This window comes from Aethalodelphis obliquidens, unplaced genomic scaffold (assembly GCF_003676395.1).
Source record: "Aethalodelphis obliquidens isolate GAN/ISIS:26980383/991018 unplaced genomic scaffold, ASM367639v1 scaffold61, whole genome shotgun sequence".
Taxonomy (NCBI): Eukaryota; Metazoa; Chordata; class Mammalia; order Artiodactyla; family Delphinidae; genus Aethalodelphis; species Aethalodelphis obliquidens.
The window spans coordinates 4,883,967-4,900,458 of record NW_020838005.1 but is presented as its reverse complement, the minus strand read 5'-3'; the positions used below and the strand labels follow the sequence as shown (position 1 = coordinate 4,900,458).

Sequence of the window (16,492 nt, the reverse complement as noted above, 5' to 3'; positions counted from 1 at the left end):
TATCTTTGGGGTTCTCTTTTCTTCTTGCTAAAGGATGCCCTTTAGAAATTCTTACAGTTAGGGTGTGCCAGAGATAAATTATTTTAGTCTTTGCCCAAAAATGTCTTTATCTTGTCCTCAATCTTGAATGGTGGTTTAGATGGATAAAGTCATCATCTCTCAGCATTTTAAAGACATTAATTCATTAGCTTCTATGATTGCTGTTGAAAAGCTTGTGTAATTGATAATCTTTTGGAGATTTATTTCTTCTCTCTGGTAGCTTTTAAGTTTGTCTCTATCCTTCTGTCTTATAGTTGCAATGAATGTTTCTCATTGTGATTGGTTTTTATTTGTCCTGCTTAGTATGCAGAGTGTACATTTAATCTGAGAACTCAAGTTTTCAATTCTGAAAAATTCAAAGACATTAGCGCTTTAGTTATCACTTCTTAGTCATTCTTATGGCCTCCTGTTCTAGAACTCCCGTAAGATGTATATTGAAGTCCCTCAACCTAATTTTTAAAATATCTCTTAATGGCATAATTAGATAATTTTGAGTATTTTATGTCTCTCTGCATTCTGCATTCTGGGTGATCTCTTCAGAACAATTTTCCATTTCACTAATTCGCTCTTCAATCATGTCTACTTTAGAGTTCATTCCATCTATTGACTTAATTCCCATAACTTCATTTTTAAGCTAATTGGTTTTTATATTTGTCTATTCTTATTTCATTTCTGCTAATTTATCATAATTTCTTATTCCTTTAAAGTGGTTTTTATTATTTATCTTTTGAAGAATCCTAAACATACTTATTTAAAAATAAGTCTTTAAAAATTTTTATTACTTTTATTTCATCTGGGAGTGAATCCATCTTCTGACTCTTTTTATTGGACGTCTTTCTAGGTTTAGCTTTTCTGTTTCATTGTGCTTTGGAATTTTAGTTTACAGATCTTGCATGAGAGAGTTCTCCCTCTGTCTTTCTCTCTCCCTCACTCCCTCCATATATCTCACCTGTTTCATTCCTTTTTTGTCTTCACCAGTACCCATGAGGCCCTAGTTAAAAACCAAGTCTAATATTCGTGACTGCACACTCCAGATATTATCAGGTACTGCAGGTTCAGGTACTGAGTCATTGCAGTTTGGCCCTCCTACATCTCTAGATAAGTATTTTAAGCATTTTTATACTATATACAGCTTCAGAGAACAGTTGTACCTTTTATACAAACTTCCTTTCAGGAGCAGGAGAGTCCCATTTCCAATTCCTACTTTTAACCAGAGCACCTAGTTCTGGTCCTGACTCCCATGTGACACTTTTACCTCCCTATATCCCATAGAAAATGAATGCCCTAGCCACCTCCAGCAACTTCAGACCTAGATTCTAGTAGCCCCTGTTTTTATCTCTAGTCATCATTTTGCATTTCTATTCTACAAATTAGTTTATTTTGCCTTTTAGGCTGACTCTGTTTAAAATTTTTTCTTATTACATTTTATCTCTAACTGGCACATGATTATAGTTGGACTGGTAAGTTCAAAACATGGAACTTAAACCACAGTCATAACCTGCAGTTAAGGTGTGATTCCTCTAAGATTTACATAAAAGTCAAACAACAAATATTTATGGATTATCTACTACTCTAAGAATAATGTTATTCAAAAAGCCCCATGAGACTTATAAACAGAAGTAAGGCTTGACTAGTGTTCCCACCAAGCTGATAATCTAGATGAAAACACAAATTAAAGAAACCATAGAATAGTTAAGAACTAAAATTAGGAAGAGTCACTAAAAGCATGATCACCTAATCTATGACAAAGGAGGCAAGAATATACAATGGAGAAAAGATAGTCTCTTCAATAAGTGGTGCTGGGAAAACTGGATAGCTACATGTAAAAGAATGAAATTAGAACATTCTCTCTAACACCATGCACAAAAATAAATCAAAATGGATTAAAGACCTAAATGTAAGACTGAATACTATAAAACTCTTAGAGGAAAACACAGGCAGAACACTCTCTGACATAAATAGCAGCAAGATCTTTTCTGATCCACCTCCGAGACTAATGAAAATAAAAACAAAAATAAACAAATGGGACCTAATTAAACTTAAAAGCTTTTGCACAGCAAAGGAAACCATCAACAAAATGAAAAGAAAACCCACAGAATGGGAGAAAATACTTGCAAAAGACGTCACCAACAAGGGATTAATCTCCAAAATATACAAACAGCTCATGCAGCTCAATATCAAAAAGAAGAACAACCCAATCAAAAAATGGGCAGAAGATCTAAATAGACATTTCTCCAAAGAAGACATACAGATGGCCAAGAGGCACATGAAGACATGCTCAACATCACTAATTATTAAAGAAATGAAAATCAAAACTACAAAGAAATATCACCTCACACCAGTTAGAATGGCCATCATCAAAAAATCTACAAACAATAAATGCTGGAGAGGGTGTGGAGAAAAGGGAACCCTCCTACACTCTTGGTGGGAATGTAAACTGGTACAGCCACTATGGACAACAGAATGGAGATTCCTTAAAAAACTAAAAACAGTGCTATCATATGATCCAGCAACCTCACTCCTGGACATATATCTGAAGAAAACCATAATTCAAAAGGATATATGCACCCCAATGTTCATTAAAACACTATTTACAATACCCAGGACATGGAAGCAACCTAAATGTCCATCGACGGAGGAATGGATAAAGAAGTTGTGGTACATATATACAATGGAATATTACTCAGCCATAAAAAAGAGCGAAATAAAGCCACTTGCAGTGACATGGATGGACCTAGAGATTGTCATACTGAGTGAAGCAAGTCAGACAGAGAAGGACAAGTATGATACTGTTTATATGTGGAATCTAAAAAAATGGTACAAATGAACCTATTTACAAAACAGAAATTAAGTCACAGATGTAGAAAACAAACTTATGGTTACCAAGGGGGAAAGCGGGGGGAAGGATAAATTGGGAGACTGGGATTGACATCTACACACTACTATATGTAAAATAGATAACTAATAAGAACCTACTGGGCTTCCCTGGTGGCGCAATGGTTGAGAGTCCGCCTGCCTATGCAGGGGACATGGGTTTGTGCCCCGGTCTGGGAAGATCCCACATGCTGTGGAGCAGCTGGGCCTGTGAGCCATGGCCGCTGAGCCTGCATGTCCGGGGCCTGTGCTCCGCAACGGGAGAGGCCACAACAGTGAGAGGCCCGCGTACGGCAAAAAAAAAAAAACCTACCGCATAGCACAGGGAACTCTATTCAACACTCTGTAATGACCTATATGGGAATAGAAACTGAAAAAGAGTTGGATATATGTATAACTGACTCACTTTGATGTACAGCAGAAACTAACACAACATTGTAAATCAACTATACTTCAATAAAAAAAAAATTAAAAATTAAAAAAAAAGAATCACTAAAGCAGATCACAAATAACCTTCTCATTAACAAATACAATGGCTTCTTGTTAGCTTGCTTTTTTTTTTAAACACTTCTACATAGTATCAGTTATTGATGACCATCTCAGACTTTACAAAACTTTCATCTTCCCAGCTTCTACGATACTGCATAGTCGGGTTTAATCTCCTAATCAGGCATTACCCTTTCTTCTTGACCTCCTACTCCTGCTCTACCACCCTTTCATCCCCCACTACCCTCTATATAGGTGTTCTTAAAGTCACTCCTTAATTCTCTCTATACTTTCAACTTATCATTTAGACTTAGAAGTCATCTAGTCTTACTCTTTACCTAACAAATTAATTTGCTTTTAATTTAGTTGTTCTATGTATATAATCAGTACAGTGGTTATGATAAAATACAAAGTTGTCTCTTCCATGTTCAAACAGCTCTAGCCATTCTGCCCTTCTGTCCTAGTTCTGCCCTCTGGAGCTACAGAGAATAAGACTAGTCAATTTAATAAGATACCCTTAAAAGAAAGAAAAAACAAAACAAAACACACTAGTATAATAACTGGGAACAAAGAGACAAAAAGACTATCCAGAAAATCCAAGAGAAACTGAAAAACAAAAAGAAACAATCAAAGGATTCAGTAACTAAGTTGGACAAGATTAATATGCAAAAACTGAATGTTTTCCTATATACCACCAATAACCAGAAAAGAAACATAATGAAAACAATTTCATTTATAATATCAACAAAAACTATAAAACACCTAGGAACAAACCTAACAAGAAAGAAAAAGAAAATAATAAAATGCTATCAAAGGACATAGAAAAAAACTGAAGTAAATGGATTAAATACTCCATATTTCTATATGGAAATATTCAATGATTTAAAGATGTCAATTCAATTATCCCCCAAATTAATCCTATAAAGTTGATGCAATCCAAAAAGATCAGTAGGATTTTTCACAGAACATGGAAAGTTAAGTATATGATAAAAGTATTTCAAATAAATGGGGAAAAGATAGACTATTTAATAAGTGACGTTGAAATGGCTGGCAGTCTACCTGGAAACAAAACAATTTAGATGCCACCTCGCACAATAAAGAAAAATAAAATCTAGAGAGATAAAAGCAAATTATAGAAGTATGAAAAGAATTAAGAACATTTTTATAATGGGGGGTGCAGAAGGCCCTTTTTAAAGAGTAATATGAAATAAAGAAGTTAAAAAAGGAAAAGATGGACAGTTTTGATTATTAAAAACTTAAAACTTCTGCAGAACAATAAACCGTAAGTCAAATTAATAGACTAATAGTTAACTAAGAATATTAACTGTGTTATCCATCAATAAAGTAAAAAGAAATGGAAGGAAGTAATGAAGATAAAAGAAGAAATTAAGTAATTTCAAGACCAAAAAACAAATTAATAAACCCCAAACTTCAATATTTGAAAAAAAATTCTCTAGCCTGATCAAAACAACAAAGGAACGAAAACAGCAAATACACACACACACATATATACGCACACACACACAGAGAAATGATAATAAGTAAAAAATTACAAAGAGAACAAAACTAAAATAATCTTAAGAGATTACTTTGCTCAATTCCATTTCAATAAACTTAAAAATTAATGAAAACAAATGACAGAAAAATATTTAAAAAACTGATTCCAGAAGCAAGAACACTGCACCTAACTCAACATACTCTATAAAACAATAAATCTATATATGTCTCATTTATGAACTTGTATGCAAACAGAATTCAACAGCAAATTCAAAGAATAAGTCATGACCAAATATAGAAATGCAAGGACAGTTCAATATTAGGAAACGGATTTATAAATTCAACACATTGTTGGATCAACAGGAAAATATATATAATCATTTTCACGTATGCCAAAAAGGCGTTTGATAAAATTAAGAATCTATTCTTGGCTTTTAAATACTGTAATAAAATACATACAGATGATGAATAAGCCCTTAAGGTGACAAAATAATTCTATCATGCTTAAAGGGAACACCAAAGGCACTAAATATTTGCATTAAAGTCAGGAATACAAGAACAGTATTTACCACCACCACTCTTTCGTTTTTTTCTGGTGAGCTTATTTTTTTTTTCTTTTTTAAAATTTTTGTTGGAGCATAGTTGCTTTACAATGTTGTATTAGTTTCTACTGCACAGCAGTCAGTCAGCCATATGTATACACATATCCCCTTTTTTGGATTTCCTTTCCATTTAGGTCACCACCACCACTCTTAACCTTGTTTCAACAGTTCTAACAGACTGCAATTAAACAAAAGAAATAAATTAAGGGTATAAAAACTACAAAGAGGGAGATAAAATTATTATTATTTATAAATAATAATAATTTTATTCCTGAAAAAGCTAAGAATAAAGTAAAAACTATTATGTATCATAAGCAAGGTCACTAGGTAAAAAGTAAAATACAGAAATCATATATACACATATACGATCATATATATATATATACATATATATATATATCAGTTAGTAGGTAAAAGAAAGAAAAGTCTTCATTTGCCACTGTTATGGGTCCTCCTAAAATTCACATGTTGAAACCCTAACTCCCGTACCTCAGAATGTGATTTATTAGAGATAGAGCCTTTAAAGAGGTAATTAAGGTTAAATGAGGTTATATGGGTGAGCCCTAAACCAATCTGATTGATGTCCTTATAAGAAGAGGAAATTTGGAAACATAGATACCAGGGATGCACCATGTGAGAAAAGATCATATGAGGAAAAAGACCACCAGAAAAAACCATGTGAGGAAATACTAAGAGAGTGGCCCCCCGCAAGCCAAGAAGAAAGGCAACAGAGGAAATGGACTATGCTGGAACCTTGATCTTAGACCTCCAGTCTCCAAAACTGTGAGAAAATAAATTTCTGTTGTTTAAGCCACCCAGTCTGTGGAACCTTGTTGTGGTAGCCCTAGCAAACGAATACAACCATAGTAACAAAAGAGATAAAACACCTAGGAATACATTTAATAAGAAAAATGAGTGATGTATTTGAAGAAGCTTTAAAACGTATTTCCTTTAAAATGTTCTTTGCTAGAAAGAATCACTATCATAAAAATGCAAATCTTGATTTAGTCATAAATTTGAACACAATTCCAATAAAAATACCAACATAGTTATCTGAATTAAACAGGATGATACTAAATTTCATACAGAAAAACAAACAAGCAAGGCTTAACAGGAAAATGCTGAAAGGGAAATAGATTAAGCTTTAATAAAATTGTGTTATACTGGGGCAGGGGCAAACAGTTTTAGTATTTATTTTATGTGATATTTCAAACCATTCAGAAAAAGATGAATTATTCAACAAATGGATTCTAGATAAGCATCTAGAAAAAAATAACACTGAAGCCATACCATATCTCATACCAAGATGAATTTCAAGTAGATCAAAAATTCAAATGTAAAAAGATATGCAGAAGATATACTGTTAAATTATGGTAGATAAAGGGGCTAATTTTGTTAATAAATAAAGAACTACAAATACAGTCCCCTCCCTTGGTATCTTTGGGGAACTGGTTTCAGGACCTCTCATGGATACCAAATTCCACAGATGCTCAAATCCCTCATATAAAATGGCACAGTATTCTCATTTAACCTACACACATCCTCCTGTGTGTGTTAAATAATTTCTAGATTACTTATAATACCTAATACAATATAAATGTCATGTAAATAGTTGTAAATACAATGTATTGATAAATAGTTGCTGGTGCACAGCAAATTTAAGTTTTGCTTTTTGAAACTTCCTGGAATTTTTTTTCCCAGATATTTTTCATCTGGGATTGGATGAATCCATGGATGCAGAACCCATGGATATGGAGGGCCAACTGTAAATATAAGTCCACCACCTAAAGAAAAATAGGCAAAAGATATCGATAGCTTGCTGAAAATGAAATCTAAATATAAGAGCTCAGTCTCACTCACAGTTTAAAAAAATTAAAATTACATGCTAATTCTATTTTTTAGCCTATCAGATAGGTAAGATCCAGAAGTCTCATAGGCCATTTTATTATCAAATGCATGGTAAAATATACAGTCAACCCTTGAACACGGGTTTGAACTTCACAGACCACTTATACACAGAATTTTTTCAATAAATATATACTACAGTACTAAAAAGTTATACAGAGATTTTCCACTACATGGGGGGTCAGCATCCCTAACCCTTGCATTGTTCAAGGTTCAGCTGTAGTCTCATATATTGGAGATGGTAACAGAAATTCATACAACCTCTACAATTTAGTAATGTTTATCAAAATTATACCTTTTATGAAACTAATACATGTCAATTATATCAATAAAATATTACAATCATTAATAAAGCAATCCTTTAAAAAATTTATGATACAACTATATCACATATATATAAATCTGTTCATACATACACAGATTGTTTGCAATAGTAAAATATTAGAAACAATGTGGTTTATTCAGTCAGTGGCATATTATGAGGTCATAAAAAAACACTAAGGAAGCCTTTTCTCTTTAGGTATTGATCTCTAACATATACTGTTAAATGACAAAAGCAAGATGAAGTGTGTAGTTACTACTGAGTAAAAACAAGGGAGACAAAGAATATACTTGCTTTTCAAAAACAGAAATATAGATCAATGGAACACGATAGAAAGCCCAGAGATAAACCCACGCACATATGGTCACCTTATCTTTGATAAAGGAGGCAAGAATATACAATGGAGAAAAGACAGCCTCTTCAATAAGTGGTGCTGGGAAAACTGGACAGCTACATGTAAAAGAATGAAATTAGAACACTCCCTAACACCATATACAAAAATAAACTCAAAATAGGTTAAAGACCTAAATGTAAGGCCGGACACTATAAAACTCTTAGAGGAAAACACAGGCAGAACACTCTATGACATAAATCACAGCAAGATCCTTTTTGACTCACCTCCTAGAGAAATGGAAAAAAAAATAAACAAATGGGACAATAAAACTTAAAAGCTTTTACACAGCAAAGGAAACCATAAACAAGACGAAAAGACAACTCTCAGAATGGGAGAAAATATTTGCAAATGAAGCAACTGACAAAGGATTAATCTCCAAAATATACAAGCAGCTCATGCAGTTCAATATCAAAAAACCAAACAGCCCAATCCAAAAATGGGCAGAAGACCTAAATAAACATTTCTCCAAAGAAGATATACAGATTGCCAACAAACACATGAAAGGATGCTCAACATCACTAATCATTAGAGAAATGAAAAACAAAATTACAATGAGGTATCACCTCACACCGGTCAGAATGGCCATTATCAAAAAATCTACAAACAATAAATGCTGGAGAGGGTGTGGAGAAAAGGGAACCCTCTTGCACTGTTGGTGGGAATGTAAATTGATACAGCCACTATGGAGAACAGTATGGAGGTTCCTTAAAAAACTAAAAATAGAACTACCATATGACCCAGCAATCCCACTACTGGGCATATACCCTGAGAAAACCATATGTCAAAAAGAGTCATGTACCAAAATGTTCATTGAAGCTCTATTTACAATAGCTCGGAGATGGAAACAACCTACGTGTCCATCATCGGATGAATGGATAAAGAAGATGTGGCACATATATACAATGGAATATTACTCAGCCATAAAAAGAAATGAAATTGAACTATTTGTAGTGAAGTGGAAGGACCTAAAGTCTGTCAAACAGAGTGAAGTAAGTCAGAAAGAGAAAAACAAATACCGTATGCTAACACATATATATGGAATCTAAAAAAAAAAAAAAAGGTTCTGACAAACCCAGGGGCAGGATAGGAATAAAAACGCAGACATAGAGAATGGACTTGAGGGTGCGGGGAGGGGGAAGGGTAAGCTGAGACGAAGTGAGAGAGTAGCACTGACAGATATACACTACCAAATGTAAAATAGATAGCTAGTGGGAAGCAGCCACACAGCACAGGGAGATCAGCTCAGTAATTTGTGACCACCTAGAGGGGTGGGATAAGGAAGGTGGGAGGGAGACACAAGAGGGAGGGGATATATGTATGCATATAGCTGATTCACTTTGTTGTACAGCAGAAACTAACACAACATTGTAAAGCAATTATACTCCAATAAAGATGTTAAATAAAAAAGAGAAAAAAAAGAAACAGACACAGAGGTAGAGAACAAACGTATGGACACCAAAGGGGGAAAGGGAGCGGGGGCGGCAATGATGGTGTTGGGATGAATTGGGAGATTGGGATTGACATATACACTAATATGTATAAAACAGAATAAGAACCTGCTGTATAATAAATAAATAAATAAGAAGAAAAAGAATCTACTTGCTTTTATATACATAAACATCTCGGAAATGATACACAAATTCCTTGTAACGTTCAAGTTACCCTTGAAAAGGGTACTGGGAAACTGGGAAATACAGGTATAAACAGAGGGGAGACCTTTTCCCATATATTTATGTAACTTTGGGGTTTTAAACCACATGAATATATTATCTTTTAAAAAATTTTAAGAATCAAAAAAGTACAGAGAACTTAATTTTTTTTTTTAAGTATGAGCATTCCAAATACAAAAATAAGAGTTGGGTGGCATATGAGGAAATACCTTCATTGTTGGGGAGGGGGAATATACCTTGGTATAATCTTTCTAGCACATAAGCTTATAATACTTATCAAAAGTTTAAATGTATATACCATTTAATCCAGAAATTCTATTTCAAGAAATACACCCTAAAGAAATAATAGATTAATAATAGGGGATTACTTAAATAAAATATGGTGCATCCAAATAACCAAATAAGTAGCCATTCAGAAATGATAATGTAAAGTGAAAAAAGGAAGTAACAGACAGTGGTGTGCTGGTAAATGTTTGTTAAACATTTACCAGCACACATTGGTAGCTTTCTAGATGAAGGGAAGTCCTGGTTTGTAGCATCTGCCACTTTCTGTGGTATAAATACACCAACCATGGCTATTTCAAGCTACCAAAGTGATATCACTGAATGTGAAGTCATGTAGAAATGTGCTCAACTATCTCTTGTGAGCCAGCCCTAGTATGCTACTAGGTGTAGACTACTGTATCAAATATAATCACATTTTTATTTTAAGATTATACATAATATCCATAACACAACATACTATTTATACATATATCATATATGACTTTTTGGTGTGTTTTGTTACATACCACCATGCATTGTTCTGGTCATCTACTGCTGTGTAAGAAACCACACCAAAATAGATTTAATGGCTTAAAACAAAATTTATTATCTCTAACAGTTCTGTGAGTTGACTGGGCTCAGCTGGGTGACTTTCACTTGGGTTCTCACATGTAGTTGCAGTCAGATGACAGCTGGGGCTAGAATCATCTGAATGTAAGACAGAGGTGGACATACATATAAAGATGACTTCTTCACTCAAATGTCTGGCATCTTAACTAGCATTGCTGGAAAGGTGGGAGCTGGTTAGGGATCTCTCTCCGTCCCTCCTTCCCTTCATGCAGCCTTTTCCATATATGACTAGATTGGGAGTCCGTACATCTTGTGGTTTAAGAGCAGTCTGACTTCTTACTAGAGGCTGGTTTCTCCCAGAGCAAGCATTCCAACAGACCTGGCAAAAGCCAAAGTCTTTTTATGACTTAGTCTCAAGGTCATGCAGAATCACTTCTGCTGCATTCTACTAATCAAAAGCAAGTCACAGGGCCAGCCAATTCAAGGAAAGGGACCACACAAGAGCAAGAAGTCTGGTTCACTGGCTGGAGGCAAGGGGTGGGGTGCATATGTAAACAGTAGCTACCAAAATGATACAAAAATATACAGGAAAATGTAAATAGTGACGGGGAAGTGTGTTTTTCCTCTGAGCATGTTTTTACAATAACTTTTCCTGATATTTTGAAATTTTTTAAAGTGGAGAAAACCATATATATATCATCAACATTTATAAAACATATTTAACCAGGAAAACTTTTATCATATCAACAGAATGCCAAAAGCTTATGATACAATGTAAATTTGGATTAGTAGATATCAATAAATGTTCTGCAGATGAATCACCCTAAAACTATCAAAAAATTATATTGATATTTAATACACAGTATACAGTGAATATCACAAATATTTAAAGTAAGCTATATAAACAGATCAATGATCAACTAGATAGAAAACATGATGAATTAACTGTAAATGAATCAACGCACAGGACTTATATTCTGCATTGACACACACACACACACACACCTTCTTGCTATTTCTTCCATTCTCTGCTTTGGCACACTGCTTCTTAAAGATAGATTTTCACACAGTGTTAAGAAAGAACAAATACATATAGTATGTAAAATGGGTTAAAACATGTAAAGTACTTAGAACTGTGCTTGACACCTTATAAATGCTCAAACATGTGGTACTACATGAAGCACTACTGTCCCAGAAGATACTAAAAGGTAATCCATAATAAGATGGTCTGTGGTAAAATAAAATTTGGATATTATAACCCCCTCCTGGAGATTCACATGTACATTCATATAATATTAAAGGCTCTGAGAAGTGCTGAAGGAACTGTTTATCTTTGTTTATCCTAGTGTTTCCTATGCCGCTATATACTTAAATTTCCCCATCTGAAAATTAAGGGGTTGGAATAGGCAAAGTCATTCATCCTATTAATCTTGAAAAATTTTCTAGGGGAATTAAAGACTAGTTTTTATTATGTCCGATTTTACTACAAAAGTTATTTTCCTTTTCCATGATTTAAAAACCTATAGTACTAGCTAAGATGTACATGATTATATACATTTTTTTTTACTGTAAACATTTTTTTGACTCACAAAAAAAGAAAAAGTTCCTATAGAAGTTGAGGGAGGGGGAATTCCCCAGTGGTCTAGCGGTTAAGACTCCAGGTTCCCAATGCAGGGGACCGGGGCTTGATCCCTGGTCAGGGAACTAGATCCCGCATGCCGCCAACTAAAGACCCAGTGCAGCCAAATAAATAAACAAATATACATTAAAAAAGAAAAAGTGGAGGGAGGTAAGGGGAAGAATGTGACCACTGAGAAGCATTCTTCAAATCACATCTGCTTATATTCAATGAATAGTGATAAAACAATGAATGAAGAAAAACAATTATTTGTAAATGTAAAGATGTGGCTTACAGAAACAATATAATGAAAAGGAACAAGGTCAAGAATCTAAAAATTAAAGCTAGTAAAGTTGTAATCAAAGAAGTATAGAGGGAGATTTAATCAGAGTTGAGCACTGAATTAGAGGTATTGTGTGATGTGAAAAGAGCACTGGCCAGAGCAACGTGACCTCTATATATTAAATAGGGGGCCTGAACTTAAAGACTTTGGGATTGCCTTCAATTCCAGATGACTGATCATCTGTAGTCTAAAACACTCTTCTTCAGAGATCTTATAGATACAGTCAAATCCCTTTGTTTTATATACGTGGAATCAAAGTCTAGGGAAGCGAACTGATTTGCTCAAGGTCACGCAGCTAATTAATTTAGTCACTTAAATACTGAGTGCCTACAATGTCCTGGTAAAGAAATGTAACTATAAATGAGTCAGAAAATTCCCTGCCCTTTAGAGTTTACATTCCAGGGAGGGATGGGGGCAGGGTGACGATGGAATGTTGTCAATAAACAAGGAAATAAATCTTTTAATTTCAGGTAGTAATAAACTCAGAACTAAAGCAGGGTAGGGAATAGCATTTGGGATGCAGTATGGTAGATGGGGCATGTATCAAAGTGGTTAGAAAGGCTTCTCCAAGGACTTAACAATTAAGCAGTGATTTGAACTATACTGTGCAGTAAGAGTATTTCAAGAAGGAACAGCAGTAACAATAATCCTGAGAGAACAAATTTGTTGTCTCTGAAGAACAATAACATGGAAACCAGCGTGACTAGAGCCGAGGATGCAAGGAGGAGAACAGCAGAAAATAAGTCAAGGAAGTAGGAAGGGGCCAAATTACATATGGCCCTGAAGGCAACATTAAGAATTTTGGGTTTTATTCTAAGAGTAATAGGAAGCCCAATATTGGAGAGTTTTGTTTGAAGGTGCAACAAAATCTCATGTTTTTAAAAGATCGCCCTGGCTACTGTGTTGGAAAAAAATTGTAAAGGAACAAGAATAGAAGCAAGAAGATGAACTGGAAGGCCACTGTGGAAGTATCAGATAGCTTGGACTAAGGTAGAAGTGGAGGTGGTGATAAATTGATGGATTGAGTGTGATGAGGTATGTGAGAAAGGGAGGCTCAAAGATGGCTCCAAATATGAGTCTGAGCAACTCGTGAATGATAATACCATTTACTGAATGGAAAGAACAGGGGATAGGATGCAGGGAGCAGGTTTAAGGAGAAAAATAAAGAATTCTATTTTAGACATGTTAAGTTGGAAATGTCATATAAATAGATATATGTCTGGAGCTCAGAAGCAAAGTTGAGCTATATAATCTAAAATATGGGACTGGATTAAGTTTTCCCAGAAAAAGAGGAGGGGAGAAAAAGAGAGCCTAGGGAAAAACCGCATCTTGTAACTTCTACAGTGCTTTTAAACTGCATTGTATTGTCTTTCATAAATTAGAAATACTGTCCACATAACAGAAATGCTTGAATTACAGGGAAGGAGTGCTAAAAACAAAATCAGTAATAACAGCAACAACCAAAACGGTCAATTAGGCAAGACAGTACAGAGGAGAATTGGAGGACAGAGGGTTGCAACATGGAACATTTTGTATTATAAGGTTCAAAGCCAAACTCCCAGGGAAGACAAGTCAGTACCTGCCATGATAAGGATACAGTGAGAAATCAACTCAAGCAACACCTATTTTGTGAATGTGCTATTGGTAAAGAGCGTTGGAGCCAGAAGGCCAAGATACTGGGGAAGAATGCAAGTTATTGCTATAAGGAAAGGAGTTTTGCCTTATAAATGAGGAAAAAGAAAGAGGAAGGAGAATGCATTATTATCTGGTTGTAAGTCACACAGGGAACACACAAAAATGCAGGCAGTTAGTATGTAAAACAGAACATGTACTAGCTAGAAAGGCAAAACCCACTAAAGAAAAATAGTTAAATAAAGGAAAAGGAATACAACATTCAGTTTTTATTTTAAAATATCCCTATAATGAACTGAATGCCTACAGACCTTTTTTTTGGGGGGGGGAGGGGCGGAATCCACTAAATATCTTAGTTCCTTGTATAATTAATACGGACAAATGAAAAACTTCAAAGTATTCTTTTGTAACTGTCCTTTGAAAATACTATATTCCTATTGATGTTAAAATATACCACCTTGCACATGAAAAGATACTCAACATCACTAATTATTACAGAAATGCAAATCAAAATTACAATGAGGTATTACCTCACACCAGTGAGAATGGCCATCATCAAAAAGTCTACTGACAACAAAAGCTGGAGAGGGTGTGGAGAAAAGGGAACCCTCCTACACTCTTGGTGGGAATGTAAATTGGTACAGCCACTATGGAGAACAGTATGGAAGTTCCTTAAAAACTAAAAATAGAACTACCATATGATCCAGCAATCCCACTCCTGAGCATATATCTGGGGAAAATCAAAATTCAAAAAGATACATGCACCCTAATGTTCATTGCAGCACTGTTTAAAATAGCCAAGACATGGAAGCAACCTAAATGTCCATTGACAGAGGAATGGATAAAGAAGAAGTGGTACATATATACAATGGAATATTACTCAGCCATAAAAAAGAGCAAAATAATGCCATTTGCAGCAACATGGATGAACCTAGAGATTATTATACTAACTGAAGTAAGTCAGAGAAAGACAAGTATCACATGATATCACTTATATGTGGAATCTAAAAATATGATACAAATGAACTTATTTACAAAACAGAAACAGATTCATAGACTTTGAAAATAAACATGGTTACCAAAGGGGAAAGGTGGGAAAGAGGGATAAATTGGGAGCTTGGGATTAACATATACATGCTACTATATAAAAAATAATCAACAAGGACCTACTGTATAGCACAGGGAACTCTACTCAATATTCTGTGATAACCTATATGGGAAAAGAATCTGAAAAAGAATGGATATATGTATATGCATAACTGAATCACTTTGCTATTCACCTGAAACTAACACAACATTATAAATCAACTATACTTCAATATAAAATAAAAATTAAATTAAAAAAATACCACCTTAATAATTGAAAAAACTCATCTGATATATTTTTTTGCTCCATTTACTGGGAAATGAAGGAGAATCCCAGGCAGAGAAAGGAGACAATCAGCATCCACTTACTTGATCACTGTCCTTTTTCTACAACAGCCAGGCTAGCTGTGAACAGCCTATATTCACTATCTTCTGAACAACGGATCTTCACTAACACCACTCTAATTTTATTTATTTATTTATTATTATTTTTTTTGCGGTATGTGGGCCTCTCACTGCCGTGGCCTCTCCCGTCGCGGAGCACAGGCTCCGGATGCGCAGGCTCAATGGCCATGGCTCATGGGCCCAGCCGCTCTGCGGCATGTGGGATCCTCCCGGACTGGGGCACGAACCCGTGTCCCCTGCCTCGGCAGGCGGACCCTCAACCACTGCGCCACCAGGGAAGCCCACCACAAGTCTAATTTTAATCAACAGAATTTTGCAATATGACTTTATTCGATCATAACATGGAAAATATTTTCCTGTATTTTGTTTTCCCAATTTAGATCCATAATCCACCAAAGACCCTGGGGCTTAAATTCTTTTTAATTTAAAAAAAAAGCCTTGGGCTTCCCTGGTGGCGCAGTGGTTGAGAGTCCGCCTGCCGGTGCAGGGGACACGGGTTCGTGCCCCGGTCCGGGAGGATCCCACATGCGGCGGAGCGGCGGGGCCCGTGAGCCTTGGCCACTGAGCCTGCGCTCCGCAACGGGAGAGGCCACAACAGTGAGAAGCCCGCATACCGCAAAAAATAAAAAATAAAAAAAAATAAAAAAAATAAAAAAAAGCCTTGCAGAAGAAGAAAACCACCAAGGGCATATTTACGGTTATTGTGGTGCCCCAATGATTGTTTCTGAGACTCTGGCTTTGAATCAGGTCGGCAGAGTCCCTGCCTGGCTTCTTTCCCTATCAAG

At 35.3% G+C, this 16,492-nt stretch overlaps 1 protein-coding gene across 2 annotated transcripts in view; it reads right to left on the bottom strand.

Annotated features, from left to right (window-relative positions):
• Positions 1-16,492, bottom strand: part of FZD3 (frizzled class receptor 3) — a 93,626-nt gene that overhangs the window by 22,397 nt on the left and 54,737 nt on the right. Inside the window, exon 5 of one of the 2 annotated variants that reach the window (XM_027087885.1) lies at positions 11,629-11,667. The exons of the other annotated variant lie outside the window; for it this stretch is intronic. Coding sequence (XP_026943686.1) covers positions 11,629-11,667 — 39 coding nt within the window. The remainder of the gene's footprint in view (positions 1-11,628; positions 11,668-16,492) is intronic. 2 annotated transcript variants of the gene reach the window in all.